At 51.7% G+C, this 19,273-nt stretch overlaps 1 protein-coding gene across 2 annotated transcripts; it reads right to left on the bottom strand.

Moving 5' to 3' along the window:
• Positions 1-1,212: 1,212 nt before the first annotated feature.
• On the bottom strand, positions 1,213-18,218 carry HPN (hepsin). 2 transcript variants are annotated; one of them, XM_037129512.2, is made up of 13 exons: positions 18,054-18,217; positions 17,437-17,506; positions 12,058-12,159; positions 11,940-11,981; positions 6,330-6,459; positions 6,135-6,257; positions 5,960-6,000; positions 5,355-5,520; positions 5,068-5,258; positions 2,439-2,534; positions 2,106-2,248; positions 1,782-1,946; positions 1,213-1,561 (listed from the first exon to the last, which is right to left on the bottom strand). In XM_037129512.2, exons 2-13 carry the CDS (start codon positions 17,450-17,452, stop codon positions 1,523-1,525), a joined length of 1,254 nt encoding a protein of 417 aa, XP_036985407.2. In that variant the 5' UTR covers positions 17,453-17,506; positions 18,054-18,217; the 3' UTR covers positions 1,213-1,522. The 2 variants fall into 2 exon arrangements, with proteins under 2 accessions (XP_036985407.2, XP_053523567.1); XM_053667592.1 differs by lacking the exon at positions 6,135-6,257 and having other exon boundaries at positions 18,054-18,218.
• Positions 18,219-19,273: the final 1,055 nt, after the last annotated feature.

The raw sequence follows: 19,273 nt of genomic DNA, 5'->3' as shown, positions 1-19,273 counted from the left end.
TATAGTTGCAGCCGTGTAACTCAATACATGTCTAAGAGCTATGTGAGTTAAGTCTCCAATTACATCTCAAACAGGATGAGTAGGACAGCCCAGCCCTATGCGGACGTTTGGAGAAACCACATGGAGCTCTGCAAATCAGGTCTGGGACTGGGATGCTCGGGTTGGACAAAGTGGTGGTGGGGATCAACCATACTAAGGTTTGGTGTGCAAGGAGTGATGCTTAGAGCATTTTCCAAGACAGTGAGTTACTCAAAGGTGATTTCCTGTGTCTGTGTTTTAGGAAATTGTTTCAGAACTTGTAGTTGATGGGTGAAACATTGTAATTTTGTCATTGAAAGTCATAGGAAACAGGCACTCAATGAGGCATTAGTGTTGCCCTACAGAGCATTTAGTTTTCAGCAACACCTGGACAAGTGGAGGCAAAAAAAGCCTTAGTTTCTGATCGGAAGCAGTAGTACCCCCTGGTGGCCACTGAGCCCCCACACTATGGGCAGATGCTCTAGAGAACAGAGTGGGCACCAGAAGCTGGGACCCCACCTTGGGCCTGGATGAAGGAAGATGTGGGGGTCACAGGCCGTGCTCATAGGGCCTGATGCTCCTGTCTCCATCCTACAGGGCCCTGTTTCCTGTATTGACCAAAGACAGATTTTTTAATGGGTCATCTATGTTCATTTTTTTTTCTGGAGAAAGCACCCCATCTGGGGGTGGAGGATCCCCTATACTAATGTAGTTCTTGAGGGTCAAACCTCTGACCACATCTCATGTGTCAGGTGCACATCAATTAGATAAGGAATGAGCAAATGACCAAGATCTGTCCAGTGAGAGCTAGGCCTGGGCTTTTTTGCTACAGCTACTGGGAAAGAAGCATTCCCTTCCCACTGGGGCTACCAAGTGGTACATGGCATATTAGCCCAGTGTTTGGATGAGTGGTGGGGACAGCTCTGTCTCTGCTCATAGAGGAGGCTGCTTGGAAGTGAAGTTGACCCAGAGTAAAGCAGATCTGAGAGGAAATGAGGCATAGTCCTGTGAAAAATATTTGAACAGCTGGATCCAGCAGTACCTGAAGCTAGCTGCTTCAGGGCATTTCCAGTTAAGTGAACCAGTGGGAATTAGAGAATCACAGTCCCTACATGATTTGTTCCAGGCCCTAATTCCTCACTTCCTTCCTCCCTAAATGTCCTCCTTGCTTCTTATATTTGCTATCTCAGAGGCTACATTAATCAAAACCCATCTTTATTATTTAAAGAACAGCCTGCCATCAGAAACACTCTGATAGGGGTCCCCAGATGGCAGAACAATATTTACATGGGGGTCAGGAAGGTGAGGCTCGGGTGGTCCCAGGGCTGAGTGGGCCTACCACTGTGAAAGATAGGACCCTGGAGGGAGGGTATCCTTGGACCTACGGGCCAGGCCCAAGAAGAAAAATGTTCCATCCCAGGCCCAGGCTGGATCCCACCATGTGGGGCTGAGGCCAGCGAGGTCAACTTGGACTCTGGAGGCATTTGCTGCAAGGGGAAGCAGGTCACAGCTGAGTCACAATGCCACTGGCTTCAGAGTGAATCTGGGGAAAGATGGTTGGGGACCTTGTGAGGTCTGAGGGGCTTCCCCAAAAGTCCCACAACTAACCTCCTCTCCCCAAAAAAACCCTTTGAAATCCATCTGTTCCACTGGGTGCCTCTTCTAGGACTGAGCAAAGGTCTCCAGAAAACCCCTGCCTTCCTTTCCCCCATGAGAGTCCCAGACTTTCCTGTCCTCTGGCTCTGTCTGGGTCCACCTTTCACCTTTATGGCCTGGAAGATCCACTCCCTGAAGTCACTGACTTTGGTGTAGACGCCTGGCTTCTGGGCCAGGGCACAGCCAGTGCCCCAGCTCACGATGCCACACAGCCGCCAACGTGGGGTCCGAGAGATGCTGTCCTCACACACGAAAGGACCGCCACTGTCGCCCTGGTAGGGGAAGGGGAGGCATGGCTGGAGCCCCTTTCAGATGGCCCTGGGCTGTCCCACAGAGCCTTTTGGCCCTGAGATAGAGGGTCTGACCACCCACTTCCCTGTGTTCCCATCTATGGAGTGACAGGGCCAGGGGCTGCCCCCACAATCCCTCACCTGACAAGCATCAATGCCACCCTCAAGGTAGCCAGCACAGAACATCTTGGGCTTGATCTGGTTCCCATAGAAGTCAGGGCCATTGCAGACATCACTGCTGATTATGGGCACTCGGGCCTCCTGGAGTACCCCGGCCTGTTGACCTGGGGGTTGTACAGGCAGGGCTGGAGAGAGCTGGGGGGCATGCATAACCCCTCCCTCCTGTGCTCACCCCAGTCTCCTCCGTGTCCCGGTGGCCCGGGGCCAAGTGGACTCAACCTGACAGACTGCCCTTCCCCAGCCTAGGTCAGAGTACCCCTAATGGTGGCTTGCCAGGCAAAGGACAGGACTCACCATAGTACTGCGTGTTACCCCAGCCAGTCACCGTACAGATCTTGCCATCCACCAGGACCTGGCCAGCAGCTGGGAGGCACACGGGCTGGATGTATTCTGTGAGAGAGACCACACCGATCCAGCCCCACCTGGTACCAACCTCTATCCAACGACCTCCAGTTGGGTGTCCCCAGCACCCCCCTTCCTCCGATCTTTCATAACAACCACAGTAGAAGTTGCTGTCTACTGAGAGCTCACTCTTATATTAGGCTCCTTCCTGTGTCAATTTCTTTAATCTCCCATCAACACAGGAAGGTAAGGGTGACTATCATCCCATTTGACAGAGGGGGAAAGAGGCCAAGTCAGTTTTCCAGTCTCAAAGTGAATCAATGGCAAAGCCAGAATTTGAACCCAGATTGCCCAGTTCCCAAGCCTGTGTTCTTAACCATGGCCCATGAGGCTTGTACCCCAATAGGGCATGACTTTGTGAGAAACAGAAAAAGTCAAGTATCTGTCTTGAGGTACTTGACTCCCACTTGGCATAAAATCATAATAAATACACAGGTCTCCACTGGCCATGGTGAGAATGGCACTCCTGAGGTATGGCACAACCCACACAGCAGCCCTGGCAGCCCTGCCTGAGCCTCAGACTCTCAGGTGCAAAATGGACACAATCATTTCCCTCAGAGCTTGCAGTAGGAAATTGGTGAAATGTTGAGTAGCATGCCCAGCTAACAGGACATGCTCGCATAACTGGTAATAGTAATAAACAATGACAATAGAGATGGCTGCTAACATTAACTGAGGGCTCGCTATCTGCTGGCACCGCTCTGAGCTCTTGCCTCATATTCCTTTTTATTGTCTCAATAATACTAGGAAGCCATTTTACAGACGAGGCACAGAGAGGCACATGAGAGGTAAAGCCACATGCCCCAGATCATACACCCAGCAAGTATCTGCATCTTAAACCAAACAATTCCCACCCCATCCCCCTGTGCCTCCTGAACACTTCCTTACTTCAGCATTGTTAACCCCTCACTCTTCTCATGGAAGAGAAGACTTTATTTTGTCTTAAAGAAAAAATATGTATCACTCTCTTAAATGGCAAACTAGTGTCATGAGTCATTGAAAAGATAATAGCCATAAAAATAAGTATAACGCAAACTACAAAATGGTCCTGGCCTCCCTGGCAAACCAGAGCCCAGCGCCAGGAGGCCTGGGCTCGAGTCTTTGCCATTTGCCAGCTGTGGAAATTTGAGGCATTATTTACCTTATCTATGTTGGGCCCCTTCCCATGGAAAACAGGGTCATGAAAGGACCCGCCCTCCCAGGCTGCGGTGAGAACCGATGAGCACGTGTGCGGGGCACCAAGATCAGCACCTGACTCCCAGGAGGTGCCGGGCAGGTGTCAGTGTTCGTGACTCTCATCCCTGTCATTTTATTTTATTGTATCATTTCATTGTTATTTCAGACTGTTGCCTGCTGGAGGCTCATTGTCACCAGTATTATGGTTTTGTTTTTACCACCATCACTGTGACCAAGATGAGGCTTGCTGAGAGTGAAGCCCCAGGAGTGCCCTCAGCCCACAGGCCAGCCTGGACAAGTGTCAGAGGCACGCTGGACCCATGCCAGTCTTTCTTGTTGGAAGCATGGGGTGGGGTGGGGTGGGGTGGGGTGGGGGAATGCAGACAACTATACTTGAACAATAATAAAATTTAAAAAAAAAGAAAGAAACCATCTTAAGTCTAGAAAAAAAAAAAAAAAAAGCACAGGGATGCCCTGGGCAGCTGCAGGGGAAATAACTCCTAAGTACCTTTCTGATTCATTCATATATTCAAAACATTTTTCATTTCCTTTGGTTATCTTTTGGTAATAGCTTTTTTGGGAGATATAATTCATATACCATATAGTTCACCCACATAAGGCATACAAGTCCATGGTTTTTGGTGGGTTCACAGACAGATGTTAAGTGGCATGCTGGGCAATAGTAAGGTGCATCTACCCCCACAATCAATTTTAGAGCATTTTCATCACCCCAAAAGAAACTCTGTATTCTTACCTATTACCCCCTAGTTTCCCCATCCCTGTCCTCACCCAGTCTGGAAACCACCAGGCTGCTTGCTTTCTCTGCAGGCAAGCCTGTTCTGAACAGCCACATAAATGGAAGCATATAGTGGTCTTTCGTGTCTAACTTCTCTTTTAGTGTAATGTTTTCAAGGGTCACCCATGGCACATCATGAATCAGCACTTTGTTCCTTTCTGCAGCCACATTATTCTATGGTATGGATCGACCACATTTTTACCTACCCATTTGTCAGAGGATAGATCTTGGTTGTTCCCATCTTTTGACTGTTGTGAACAGTGCTGCTGTGAGTGTTTGTGCACAAATTCCTGTGTGAATCCGTGTTTTCATTTCTTTTGGGGGTGTCCTCTGGGAGTGGAATTGCTGGGTCATGTGGTAACTCCATTTCATTTTTTGAGGTACTGCCAGCTAGTTACAAAGTGGCCGCACTAATCACTCCTTCTTGATGGACACTAACTTGTGACTCTCCAAAGCATATCCTTTATCACTGTGGACTCCTAGGACCCTGGTCCTTCTGACCTCCTGGCCTCTAGAGTCCCCAGGCCAAGGCTCAGCCCCCAGACTCACCTGTGAGGGGCAGGGGGCTGGAGAGGTGCACCAGAGCGATATCATTGCTGTTCTCCTCACTGTTGGGATCTCGAAAGGGGAGATAGCCCCCATGGTAGATTACTGCTTGAACCCCCAGCTGCAGGCCATGGGGTGAGGCCTGGGCTACAGCACCAGCAAACACTCGCCATCGTGATAGGACTCGGTTCCGCCTACCAGGGAACAGGAGGGGAAGGTGGCAGCCTGCCTGGGCACAGCCTACCTCGCTGACCCCTGCCACCCTCCTTGGTGCTGTGGGGGCCACTTACTCAGGGAAGCAATGGGCAGCTGTTAGCACCCAATCTCCAGAGAGCAGGGACCCCCCACAGAGGTGTGCTCCATCATAGCGAAGACTGACTTGCCACGGCCACTTGCCCAGGCTGGTGTCCCGGCCTCCTACAATGCGGTCAACAGGCAGCTTTCTGCGGCCACAGTCTGTGGAAAAGGGGCAGTCAGAAGGGTGGGGGAAGGGACCTGGAGCCTTAGGGGCCAGCCCTGTCTGAGGGCATCTGAGAGAACACGCCCTACTCTGGGGTGTGTGACGAGGCATGACTGGGACCTGAGGGATCTGAAGAGACATGGCCCCACCCTGGGGAACTCTGAGATGACACGCCCCATCTCTGAGGACCTATGGTGACGTGGCCCTGCTTTGGGGGTAGAGGGGGTGTGGACATACCACCCTAGGAGAGTCTGAGAGGACACAGCCTCATCTTTGGAAGATCTAAGAAGTTATGACTCGGCTTGAGAGTGTCTGATGGGCCAAGACCCTGCCCTTGGGGTATCTGAAGGTGACACGGCCATATCCTTGGGTGACCTAAGGGGTCATGGCCTTACCCTGGTCTAAGGAAGAGGGTTCTGAGTTTCAGGGCCTCACCTTGGCAGGTGGTAGCCAGGAAGCGGCCCCTGGGACAGTCACTGTAAGAAGGATGGGGATAGAACCAAAAAGGCCAATTCAGACAGACAGAAGGAAGATGAAGAAGAGCAGGTGGGACAACTCAGGAGCTGAAGGGCCTGGGGTGCATGCTCCCACCTGCCCACACCCTCCTCACCACACAGAGATGACCTCGAGCAGCCTCTGGGCGTGGGGCAGCCTTCCCTCGTCCACACAGAAGAAGCCTGACGTGCCATTGGCACCCACTGTCCGCACGTCCAGCTCCGAGTGGGTCAGTGCCCTGGGCAGGGTGGGGGTCAGGCCTGCTCCTCCCACCCTCCTGCTGCCACCCCTCCAAGGGGCACCCCAGTACCTGAGGAAGCCCATCTCCTCACAGCTAAGTCCCGCCACCCTGGCGTTGGAGCGCGAGGAACACAGCAGCCGCCATGTCCCCTCTGTCTCATCAAACACCATGAGCCGAGTGTCTGCCGTGCTGACCTGCACTGCATGGGGACAAGATGGGCCACACGGGTCAGCTTCCTACCCCAATCCCTCCTGGCTATTCTATGGCTATGGGGTTCTAGTCCGGAGTCCTGGCAGGACTGATCAGAGTACCCCATGCCCCCGACACTTGTGACTGCGTCTGGAAGGCCACATGATTCAAGTCAGACCAAGGAACAGTGGCCCTGGGACTTTGGCTGGCCCTGCTGGAACCAGGGAACTGCCTCTTTCCAAGGGGATTCCTATGCTGGTTGCTCATGGGCTGTAAGTCTGGTACTTTGCTGGGACATTTGGAAAGAGGGAAACTGTTTCAACTGATCTCCTAAGAGAATGGTGTGTGAGAGTGGATCTGCTGGGGCCATGTTCACCTTCCTGAGGAGAAAAACAAGCCAATATGGAGGAAAGCCCAGAGGGTTCTGATAACAGTTTTCAAGCCCCTTGATGGAGCCAGAATTGAAGAACCTTTTTCACTTAGTCAGTTTTTCTTTTGTCTTTTGTAATCTGAACTGATACATCAGATTACCAAAATATTTAAATAGATATCCTATAGCCTTAAATTTAAAAAAAGAGGAAAGGATAGTTACCCTGTTTGCAGGACTTGTCAGAGCCTTCAATACATTAAAGTGCATAGTAATATTTTCTAAGCAGAGGATGTCGTATTCACTCATTCATTCATTCATTCAACAAACATTAACTCTTAACTAGATACACACTTCATGTGCAGTACTGTAAGGGGTGGTGCCGGGTACACAAAGGTGACTAAGACAGCCCTCACCAAGCCAAAGTCTGGGGTGAGGGGAACAGACAACAATAAAAAAGTCACCAAACCAAGCACACCCTCACAAACTGAGAAGGGGCAGGGCACAAATGTACAGGCTAGATAGAGCTTGCGAGGGATACCCATTGTCTGGAGCTGGTGGTGTTGAAAAACTGATGCACCCTCAGTCCCTTCCAGGCTGCTCCCCACACGTGGCCAGAGGACCCTTGTTCACACCTAAGCCAGGTCTCAGCCCTTAGTTGTATTTATGTACATTCATCAAACAGTACGTGCTGGCTATAGTTTAGGCAATAAAGAAACCAGATAAAAACTCTGCTCTGTGGCGCTCAAAGTCCAGTAGGTAAGATGGAAATGAAAGGGACAGATGAGGAAAATAGACTGTGTGTCCCAAAAGACAGGGCCGGGGAAACAAATCAACATTGGTAGAGTCAGTGGTGCTGGTGTGAGCAGTGAGATTGAGTGGAGGTTGTGATTTTCAATACCTGGGAAGAGAAAACTTCCCTAAGAAGTGGTAAGTAAACAAAGATTTGAAAGAAGTGAGGAGAGTTGCAAAGATAAGTGAGGGACCAGAGAACTGGGCCAAGGGAACGGCAAGTACAAAGATCCCATGGCTGGGGGTGGGGGCTGAGGAATAGCAAGTAGGCTAGAGCAGAGGAGGCAAGGGGAAGATGACGCAGGAGACAGACTGGATTAACATCAGGACTTTGCTTTTACCAAGAGTGAGGTTCAGCTGGGGAGGCTCTGAGCCCAGAGGGCCTGACCTGACTCTGGTTGCTTCCTCTGACTGCATGTGGGGAGCAGACTTTGGAGGCAGGGAGGGGAATAGGAGACCAGAAAAGAGGCAGCTGTGAGGTCCAGGAGGGAGAGGATGAAGGCTGGGCCAGAGAAGGCAGTGGAGGGGGAGGAGAGTTTAGGTCCACCCACAGGGTTTGGGGACAGATTGGATGAGGAAAAGAGAGAGGTCAAGGACAATTCCAAGGTGTTTGGTCTGAGCCACTAGAAAAACAAAGTTGCCCCTGACAGGGATGGGGAAGGTGGGGAGGATAGGTTTGGGGAAAGAACAATTGTGAATCTCTTCTTTCCTAGGCCTCCTGCAAGGCTGGTTTTCAGAATACATGCTGCGGAACTGACTCCAGTGTAACATCACTTATGCATCCAAAAAACCCGGTGAGGCCACACCCAAGCTGAGAGTCTTCCTGAAGCCCTGCAGAACTGGACAAGGACTTCCAGGGAGGACCCTGTCCTGCTGAGAACATACTGGGGGCCATTGCTATGCTACATGCTCTCCCTGCCACCTCAACCAAGGCCTCAACAGACCCCTATGGCCACAAAGATCATCACCATCTTCCTGATGGGGAAGCAGGAGCTTGGAGAGGTAGGGCGATTTAGGCCCGGTGACTCTAAATCCCAAGCTTTTAACATTGCCTCACATGGCCTCTCAGTCAGCTTCCCCTCCTAAGGGTGAAACAATAATTACATCGACTACATATCACCACGTGGGCGTCTGTGAACTGGCCTCATGCCGTGAGTCATAGCTGGACATTCTTTCAATCCCAACACTATATTGGGAGGAAAAGAGCATTTCCATGCTCATCTCACAGATGAAGAAACAGCCTCAGAAAGGATGTACTTGCCCAAGGGCCTAAAAATGGGCAAAGCCAGGATTTAAACCCAGGCCTGCTGACCTGCACACTCCCTGCTACTGTGTGCCTCACAGAGACCCTTACTTGTCTTCACCCTGAACACACTCACCCACAGCCCAGACTAAGAGCTTCCTGGCTTTTAAGAAAAGATGAAATAGTGCAATTTGCAGTCACATGGATGGGTCCTGAGAATACCATATCAAGCGAAATAAGTCAGACGGAAAGTCAAGACCATATGATTTGACTCAGATGTGGGATACAAAATTAAAAGCAACAAATGAACAGACAAGATAAACAAACAAAGAAAGCTCACAGACACAGACAGCAGCATGGAGGTCACTAGAGGGAGGGGATGGGGGATAGTACAGGGGGAAAGGGATGGAGTATATAGTGACAGATTTGATTCTGGGTGGTGCACGCAACAATGCAGTAACAGACCACGTGTCATAGAAATGTACACTCACATCTTATGTAGTTTTATTAACCAATGTCACCCCAATACATTTAATTTAAAAAAAATTAAAAAAAACAGCTTCCTGGCCGTCTTGTCTTAACCATGGCCCCTTGCTCTGAGGTGGGGGCAGGGGGTACCCACCACCCCATGAGCTCCAAAATCAAGACTTGGCACTTGAAACACCAAGTGGGGGGTGAATTCTTATTTTGAAATAAGTGCTCCAGATTTGCAGAAAGTGTGATGTTTTAGGAAAACATTGTCACTTTATGAATGTGTTTTGGGGAAGGTGGAGTGGGAAGGGAATATAAAATGCCCTCTCTAATTATTTTTAAAGCCACATTCTGTGTCACTGCTTCTCACCTTTAACGTCTTCTCATTTGTATAAGTTTAAGCCATGCAAAATGTATTTTGGGTCGGCTGGTTTGCTAACCAAATTTTTTGATATATTTGGAAGGGAGACAACCCCAGAAAAATAAGGTGGGAATTGTTTTGGGTTTTTTTTTGTTTGTTTTTTGTTAGGGTTTGTGTGTGTGAGTGTGTGTATGGTAATTACCCCAAATTTTTGAAAACCCAAGTATAGTTGAAGTGCAAGGATGCTGGTGTTGGCCACAGTTGGGTCAGAACTGTGGCCAGATTACCTTCCTTCCAGGGGAAGCCCAGGACAAGTTAGTTCATCTTGGCAATTTGTCTTCGTGCTTCTCAGTTAAGTAAAGATTTCCTGAGCACCTGTCATGTTCAGGACACTGGGGTGGTAGAAACCTACCCCTTCCCTCCTAAAATTCACTGGGAATAAGTAATCCACTGCAGTGTGAGGAGTTTTACCTGGGGCAGCGGGGATGGCCATGGGCTTGGGGGAGCACTGAGTCTGGAGATACAGGAAGGCCTCACTCGGGAAAGTTAAAGTCCAAAGGGTGAAACACAAAAGCCAATGTTCACCAAGTTGGCCAAGAGCCAAGCACTGCATGGACCATCATGTCCTCTAATTCGCACCTTTAACTGACAGAGGAGGACAGCAAGACTCAGAGAGGGCCCTCTACTCGGCAGCGACATTGCAGAACCCCCAAACCTGCATCTGGGTGTGAACTGGGAAGAGATGGGTGAACAAAGGCTGTGGTGTCAGGAGGGTCCTTTGAGGGTGTGGGAGCACCAGGAGCAACGGTGAAGTGAGGGCAGAGAGGGCCCTTGGCCCAGGGCCTTGGAGCCTTTGAGCTGCTGGGATTTCAGGCCAGTGCTTGTGGGAGCCATGGAGGGGCTTTCAGCAGACACGTGATCCCTCTGCTGTGCCACTTATGTGACATGAGGTCTTGGGCAGGTCAGTTTGGTTTACTGGGCCTCAGTTTCCCCCATCTGCAAATCGGGGGCGATAATGATAGCCCCAACATCATAGGGCTACTGTGTACCAAGGCTAGAGCCAGGGCCTGGCATAGGTGAGCCCTTGCTATGGCAGCTTACTGGGTTTTGTTTTGTTTTTTTTTTTTGAGAAACTCAGCATGTAGTGGTTCTGCACAAGCGCTGGATCCAGGCTGCTTGTGTTCAGATCCTCGACTTGCTGCTCACCAGCTCTGTGACCTGCAGCAAGTCACTTGGCTTTTCTGTGCCTCAGTTTCCCAATGCTAAAATGGGCTGTTGTAAGGATTTCATGAACTGATACCTGCAAAGCCTAAGGTCTGCACCTGGCATACATAAATTATCTCTAAGTGCTGACTATGAGGACTAACTCTGATGTTGGCTTCCCTCGTCTAGACTTTTATTTGTTCTCTTAATGTGAGCTGAGTCCTTTATAGAACTAGATGAGGCTCACTGGAGTGAAAAATACATCCCAGCACCCAACCTCCCCTTCCTTCCTGCTGTCCTGCACCACAGAACGGCAGCTTAGAGTTGGCATTTGGGATGATTCATTCATTTATTCCACAATGAGCTTCTGCTTTTATATCTGTGTGGTCATTCTCTCCTACCTGCTGCAGGCACATCTCTACCAGGCAAGCCTATGAGCTATTCCTGGTCCCATCACTGACCAGCTGCAGGTCCTCTCCAGTCCTTACTTTCCACATCTGTGTCTCGAGATACTAGAAGCTACCTCCCAGGGCAGTTAGAAGGGTTCACTTGTTTCAGACTTGTTTTGACTATGCCTTGCAATAAGAAACAATTTTGCATTCTGATGTGTCCCTGAACTTGTTTTCTAGGGCAAAGCAGTCCATGGCTCTGAGCCTCAGTTTTCCCATCTTTAAAGTGAAGAGAATAACAGTGCTGCCATTACAAAACCAAAACAAAAGATTAACAACAGTTTTCCTTACTGAGAAAGATGCATTTCAATATTTTCTAGTCTAATCTATTTCATACTTTTTAAAATGTGGTTTTCAACTCACTAATTTAATTTCATGATGCATGAATGGGTAACACATTCAGAGTCTGAAAAACACTGGGTTACACAAGTGAATTGCTTGGAATAGCACGTGGTCCAAAGCAAGCTCTCAGCATGAGTGTTCTTTTATTACCAGCCTTTCTCCATGCACTCATGCATTCATGCAAAAAATCCTTCCATTGAGCTCCCACCAGATACAGATTTCCTCCACAGCTCCCCAGAGCGTCCCACCCTGCTTTACTCACCTGGATACAGTGGCTCCTGATCACTCTTGAGTAGAACAGTCACTGCAGAGAAGGCAGAGGTGAGGACAGGCAGGCTGAGGGGGCAGGGGAGGGTAGAGGTGCAGGGGACCACTCTCACCAATGGCCCAGGACGCCGCCCCGATGCCTGTCAGGAGCAGCAGGGTCCCCGCAGTGAGGGCTGCTAACTTGGGTCCAGAGCAACATGGCACAGTCTGGCCACCTGCAACAGACACCATGCTTGAGCCACTGCCAGTCCTGTGCATGTCAAGGCAAAGTCTGGGCTCAGGGCCAGCTCTGCCCTGCCCCCAGGGCTCACTTAGCATGTAGAGCCTGCCATACCCCAGTACCAGTTTCCTGGGGCTGGGCTGAAGCTGTCCCTGCAGGGAGGACAACCAGGTACACAGCTCCCCAAAAGCCGCAGCTGGGAATGGACATGGCTGGGATAGCTCTCAGCCTCCTTGCCTGTACTCCTGTCACTTATGGAATTTCTCCTCCCCAGTGATGCTGTATTTTTGTAGCTCCCTCATCACACTGGGCCGTCTCTTCCTGGATCTCACCTCTGTTAACTTTTTCAGAGATTTTTAGAGCCTCTTAGGGGCCGTGACCCCTGCTTTGCCCTCTTGGCAGCTCTCTTGCCTGCTGTTTGGCATTTCCTCACTGCCTCATTTCTCTCTACTATTCCAGACCCTCTGTCTGGGGTACCCTCCAAATCCAGACCTTCCCTACAGGACCCAGCTCCAAGGTCAAGTTTGCCCCTGAAGGTGAAGAACCCAAGTTTGGAAACCTGACAGCCTCATTTAATACTGGCCTTCCCCACTCTCAGCTGAGACCTTGGGCAAGTGACATCACCTCTTCGAGCCTCGGCTTTCTCATCCTTTTAAGTGGCTTCTATCTAGCACTCACCTCTGAAAATAATGCTTTTAAATAGTCAAGTTCTTTTAAATAATAGGAATAGCCAAACTCTCATCAGGTGCTTACTGTACACCAAGTACAGCTCTAACTCTATCAAACTTACTCAGTCCTTATCTCAGCGAGGATTCCCACTTTCCATACAGGGAGAACAGGCTCCAAGAGTTACATGCCTGAAGTGACTCAGCCAGGAAAAGGCAGTGCCGAGTCCTGAACCCTGGCCAGATTTGGAACCAGAGCCCAAATGTATGACCACTAAGCCATTCTACCTTCTCCTGTAGTCCCTACCATACAGCAAGTTCATAGTAAATGAATGCTTTTAAATCATTAAAGTTGTGTGTTCTTGGGCAACTTTCTTCCCCTTTCTGGGCCTCAGTCTTCTCATTGGTAAAACAGAGCCTTATTCATTCATTGTCCTGTTGGGGCATCTGCTGTGTACCTGGCACCATTCTAGACTTGGGGACACATCCAAAAACAAGACGGAGCAGATGCTGGCTCTCACGGGGGTCATATCCCATGTGTGTAAATGAGAGGGAGAGGTAAACAAGTAGGAAAGTAAATGAACTTGATAACTTCCAGATTGTAGCAACGATTATGAAGAAAATAATGTATTGTAAGACATGGTAGGTGGCTTCATGGGGTGCTCAGGGAGGGCCTCCCTATTAACTGACTTTTGAGCTGAGACCTGAAGGGTGAGGCCAGTGTGCAAAGATCTCAAGGAAGAGCATTGTGGACAGAGGGAACAGCAAAGGCAAAGACCCTGAGGCAAGAATAAACATGATCTGTTAGAGGGCATTGATATGGCCAGAATGGCATGCATTTGGGGAAGGCAATGGGACCAAGGCTGGGGCCAGCTGGAGAGGCCGGGTGACCTGAGGTAAGGATGATTTTATCCCCAGTGCAACAAGGCACCTGGGGATTTCAGGAGGAACGAAGAGAAAAGGCTCCTGAAAGCCTTCAGCTGGGCCTGGCGTGCACCTGGCTGCCCTTGGCCCAGGGCACACACACGGTGGGCTGCAGGAGACCCCACTGTCTCATCTGGGTCATGGTAGTATACCTGATAGGCACAGGGTCAGGAACAGAGTGGAGAGTAGTTCAGGACCTTCTTGGGATGGCCATTGTCTGAGTGTCTTAAGAATTTGAGAACCTAGCGGCTCCTGTCAAGGCATGAGAGAACATTCCCTCCCTCCCAAGAGGCCCAAGTGGGCCAGGCCAGGCCAACCTAGCCCTATGCTGGAAAACCCCTCCATGTATCAAGAGGGTGTCTCAGGCCCAGCTCCCAATTCTGTACCCAAGCATTTTCTCAGTTCTTGTGGGAGGTCCTGGTTCCCCTGTGTCCAGATGTGCTCTGCCACTCAGAGCCCAGCCTAGCAGCTTCAGTGTGTCTGCCAGGGCAGAAAGTGCTGCCACCCATGTCTCTCAGGATGAGAGGAGGAAACTCCTTCCAGGCACTCTGGTTCAGGGGACTTTCAGCAACCCCCAAAGAAGTGCCACTAGTGGGACAGGAAGTATTCTCACCCTGTGAGGGACCATTCTTGACATGATTCTTTGGGAGTGATAGGGCCTTCACAATCAGTAAGCCAGCTCCCATGCTGCCTCCCAGCTTTTCCCACAGGCCTGCTCTCCACTCCTCCAGGGGCACCTGGCTGCCCTTGTCTCCTCATAGGACAGTTCTATCCCCACCATTTAGATGCAAAACCTTCACAAGTGATGTCTTTACCTCCTTGTCTCTAAAACTCCACTCAACTCATTGCTTCGTGTCTCAGTCCCCCTCAGACCCAACTTTAAATTTCTGAATCAAAGTTCCCTCATTTAAATTCTGGGACACCCAGAGGCCTCTACCTCTACTTTCCTGGCAGGCAGTGCCTCCTCCACCTCCTGACCTCTTTGCTCCCTGAAATCTGGAATTCACAGAGCTGGCTATGGTCTCCTCCCTCTCATGCCCCCCCGCCCCCACTTTCAAGCCTGTCTCACCCACCTCCACAACCTCAGTTTCTCTTTTCTCTCCTGAGTCCTGGACTCTTCTGCAGACCAGAGGTCATGCAGCCTCTTAAATGCCTCTCCCTGGAACCCTCTAGGTCTTGTACACACGCCCTCCAGGTCCCATACTGGCCTCCATGTCTCCTCAAACCCTCAGGTCTCGTTGCAGAGGCCCTCATCCTCAGGACTGTCCCTCCTCTGCAGGACACCTCCCTCCCTTCAGAGCTTACCAGCTCCACAGCCTGCAGGCCCCCTGAATGTGTCCTGTCTGCTTCTCCGTCCCTGTCCCCAGCCCTATCCGACCCTGGCTCAGCACCCCTCTGGCTGGCCTCTACGTGGAAGTCTGAGGGGCTCTTGCTAAATATCAAATCCCACCTGCCCCTTCTTTACACCGAATCCTCCGTGACTCCCCAGTGTCCCCTAGGACAGAGTCTAAGACCCTCACCCTGGGGTGCCTGCCACTCCAGGACATGAGCATGGCTGTTAGAGAGTTGAAGGTTGAATACACATTTCTCTCAACCTCCAGATGGCCATATGGGTCATTGTCAGACACCTGGGAAAGGTTTCAAAAGGCAACTGAAACCTCAGGACTTAAAAGTTAGAAAAAAAAACCACCACAGAATAGCCACCAGTGCCATCTTGTGGAGGGACCCAGCACTGCCAAGGCATCCACCTGCCGCTCATCAAAAAAAGTGGGACAGACACCTCATCACCCTCCCATCTCCATTTCAAGTTTACCTCCAGAAATACCCAAATTATCTATGTGCCACTGCACTCCCAGCAGTTGTTACCCCCCAACATTTAGTGAGGCTCTTTCCTCTGCGTGGCACATGTTGCCTTCACCCTCTTCATCCTGAATGACAACCCGGATATCACCTCCTCCAAGTCTAGGTCACCAGAAGCACCAAGACCCTCAAGCTGCACATAACACAAACCTAAGCAGCGACTGGCTATTAAATCGCATGCCGGCTTCCAGCCCTGTCCTGCAGTTCCTTAAATCTTTGTAACTGTTTAGGAGGAAGGTATCATTGTTATCACTAGCCTGGCTTACGGATGAGGAAGAGGCCTGGAGAGGTGCAGGTGCCAACCCCAGATCACACAGGATGTAAGCACAGAGCCACAACCTTTTGGCATCTGTGTCCAGGTTTGACCACACCATCCAGTCAGATTCCCCTCCAAGACTGGGCCCGAGCTGCCTGGGCTTGCACTGGAGCTTACTCTGCTTCATTTCTCCCCGTACCCAGACCTGCCTCTGCCTATCCTTCCCAGCACACTCAGTTTTTCTTTATTGATTCATTTACCCATAGGCCCCAACCCTGGTGACTCCCTTCACTCGGCTCCAGGAAGGAATCCTCCAGATGGTGTGGGGCTCCACTGTCCACCTGCTTAGCAAGGGCACAGGGCCTTCTGAGCCACTGGGAGCCTGGCTGCACCCTGGGCTGGAGCAGAATGCTTGGGGGACTGAGTGGCTAACTTTTCTGAGACCCAAGGAGGCCAGCGATCCACACTTATCATTTCAGAGGACACACACAGCGCTTTCTGCTTTTAAATACTCCCACCACCCTATGAGATGTGCATGAGTACCATCTCCATTTTACAGATGAAACTAAGGCCCAGAGAGTTAGGTATATTGCTTGCTCAGGGCCTCACAGCTAGCAAGTACTACTTTCCAGGATCAAAACCAGACAGCCTAATTCCAGGAGGAAGGGAAGGAATCAGTCCACCTGGAGAGGACAGGAAGGAAAAGCCGCATTTCCTCAGTCCCCTCCAGCTGCCCCCCCCCCCAGCTGGCTCCTCGGTGTAGAAGAGGTTAAGAGGTATCCAGGTTGTGGGAAGCCCTGGCTCGGGGCTGCCAAGAGCCCTTAAGTACCAGCCACTCGGCAGTGGCTTCTTTCCATCATCCCGGAGTGGTTTCTCTGCTCTCTCTCCCCTCTTCATCCTTCCTGCTGAGTCCAAAGTCCTCCCTCGGCTCTTTTGCCCACCATGTCAGAAGGTAGGAGGAATGTCTGAAATTGGTGGGGGTCCTGAATCCCTGGGTTTCCAAGTCCACTGACCTCTGTCATGAAAGGTCTGGTTCACGGCAAGCATCTGACATGCTAAGCCCCCTGCTGTTGTCTCTGCCCCCCAAAACTTCATGTAGGAAGGTAGCCTTAGGATCCATGCTTGACCCAGAGGGGAACTGAAGCCCAGAAAAATGATGTCCCTTGCACAAGATCATACAACAAAAAAGCAGCAGAAGCAGGTTTAAATGCAGGCCAAAAGATTCAGCTCCCGAGTCTGGGTCCTTAACCATGACAGCCCATCTCCCCACCGCAGCCCCAAAGGGAAGACAGGTCCAGGGTCAGCTGAAGAATTGCTGAGGGGTGAGGAGAAACTGAGGCAGGGAGCCAGGAAAGTCACGTGGGGTAGCAGGGAGGCAGATGGTGGCACAGTCTCACAGAAAATTTGGTTAATGGTTAATTGGGTAGAGAAAGCTTCAGAAGGGGGTGGGGATGGGCCCAGGAGGAGTGCCAGAGAGAAGGGGCTCCAAGAGGGCAGAGGGTTGGGAAGAGAGCACAGTGGGCATCAGCTAGAGCCAAAGTCGGGGCTCAGGGAAAGGGGGACTCACCCTCCTTCTCTGCCATGTCACGGGCTCTTGTTAATGATTCCCCAGCTGACCTCCTGGGCTGGGGCAGGACCTGTGGGGAGATAAACGGAGAGGCAGGGCCTAGGGGAGCCCAGCCCAGCTCCAGCGCCCCCAGTCCCCGGCGCCCATCCAGGGAAGCTGGAGGACCTGGGCCCTGGCCAGAGCACGCTGTGATCACGGACACAGATTAGGCTAGGTTCAAGGATGGGGTCAGTGTCTGACAAGGGGCCAGGGGGACACCTGGATTTGCAGGGCTGGGGGCTCCCATGTCTAAGCCTCGAGAGGAAGGGATTAGAGGTCTAAACTGCAATGTCGAGCAGGGGCCTGAAATCCTGGGTCTTGGGGAAAGAGGGCTTTGGGGGTCAGGACTCCACGGTATGAAGTTGGAGGGGTATAGGAGCCTGGACTCCTAGGTCTGAGTGGGGACGAGACTGGGGCCCAATCTCTGAATCTGAAGAAGATGGGGTTGCTCCATGGACCTTGGAAAGAAGTCAGAGAGCCCACTCTTGGGGTCCCTCTATTGGGAGGTAAGCATTAGGTTGGGTGGGAGTAAGGTGACCCCTGTCCTGGGAACTGGAACTGAGGGCCCTGGTCCTTACCGTGGGGTCCGGTGGATAGGGGTGAAGCTGAGAGATGGTGCCAGTTGAGGGTCAGTCTCCAGGCCTGGGCAGGAGCATGATGGCCCCGCAGTAGTGGCGCTGCCAGGAGGCAGAGGCAGCGGCGTGGGGCCTGCTAGGCCTGGCTGCCTCACCTGAGGAGGAGGGGGCTGGGTAGGAGGCGGGGAAAGGGGTGGGGAGGGGCGGGCAAAGGGATTGGCAGCACCAGAGGCCACCTGGCTGGTGGGGCAGGGTTTGCTGGGGCTGGACCAGGCCAGCCCAGCCCAGCCACCTGCCTCCCTCTAGTCTGAGGGGTGGGCCTAGGTGTGCCAATTTGAGGGGAGGTGGGAGTAAGGACAAGGTTGGCCTGAGGATGGGGGTTTGGGGCAACAGAGCAGGCCGGTGGTGCTTACAAGGACTGAAGAATGGGGATGCGAACTGGCGGGAGTTAGACAGAGTGCCCCAACTAACTACCCTGATGCTTCTCCAGCCTCCCGCCAGGCCCCTGCCTGGTAGGTCTAACTCCACCCCGTTCACCCCTGCCCCCTCCAGCACTCCCTGTCCAGGTCCTGACTGAGGCAGCCCCTGTCCCTGCCCTAGTTCCAGGCTCTGACCCAGACTTCTCCCCCAGCCCCAGTTCTCACTCAAGCCTCTGCGCCTTCCCAAGCCCCCAGCCCAGCCCCTGTCTGCTTTGCTCTGCTCACCCTACCCCCCACCGACCCAACACACACACAACATCCTCCCCCCAGCTGCTTTCCCACAAGTCACAGGGGCTGGTTTGCTTTGGCAGCCTCTCTGCCGCCAGCAGCAATGACCTCTGGATCCGCCGAAGTCCTAGATATGGGGGAAGGGGGCTTGGCCCAGAAAAGGCAGTACTAAGTGCTGAAGCCCAAGCCAAGTGGGCAGAAGTGTCCAGAGGCAGACACACACTGCCCCACCAGTGGTCAAGAGTGATCCGTGTCACATCCCAGGGCCAAATAAACACCAGACACCTAGGGACACCATCAGATACCTGGCTTCAGATAGCTGTATAAACACAGACCACAGCTGCTCATCCCAACTAGGCTGTCCCTGCATACTCAGAGCCACCTGCTCACCCAACTCAGCGCCACAGCCTCCCACAGGGGTCCCTCTCCTGTAGACTTGGTGTTGCTCAGCATTTAGTCTCTCCCTCTCTCTCCACTCAGGGTCCTCTCTTCCCTTTCCCTTCCTCTCACCCCCAC

Source organism: Artibeus jamaicensis, unplaced genomic scaffold (assembly GCF_021234435.1).
Source record: "Artibeus jamaicensis isolate MK-2021 breed Jamaican fruit bat unplaced genomic scaffold, CSHL_Jam_final contig_470, whole genome shotgun sequence".
NCBI lineage: Eukaryota > Metazoa > Chordata > Mammalia > Chiroptera > Phyllostomidae > Artibeus > Artibeus jamaicensis.
The sequence above is the reverse complement of the archived record's forward strand: the minus strand, read 5'-3'. Positions and strand labels throughout refer to the sequence as shown.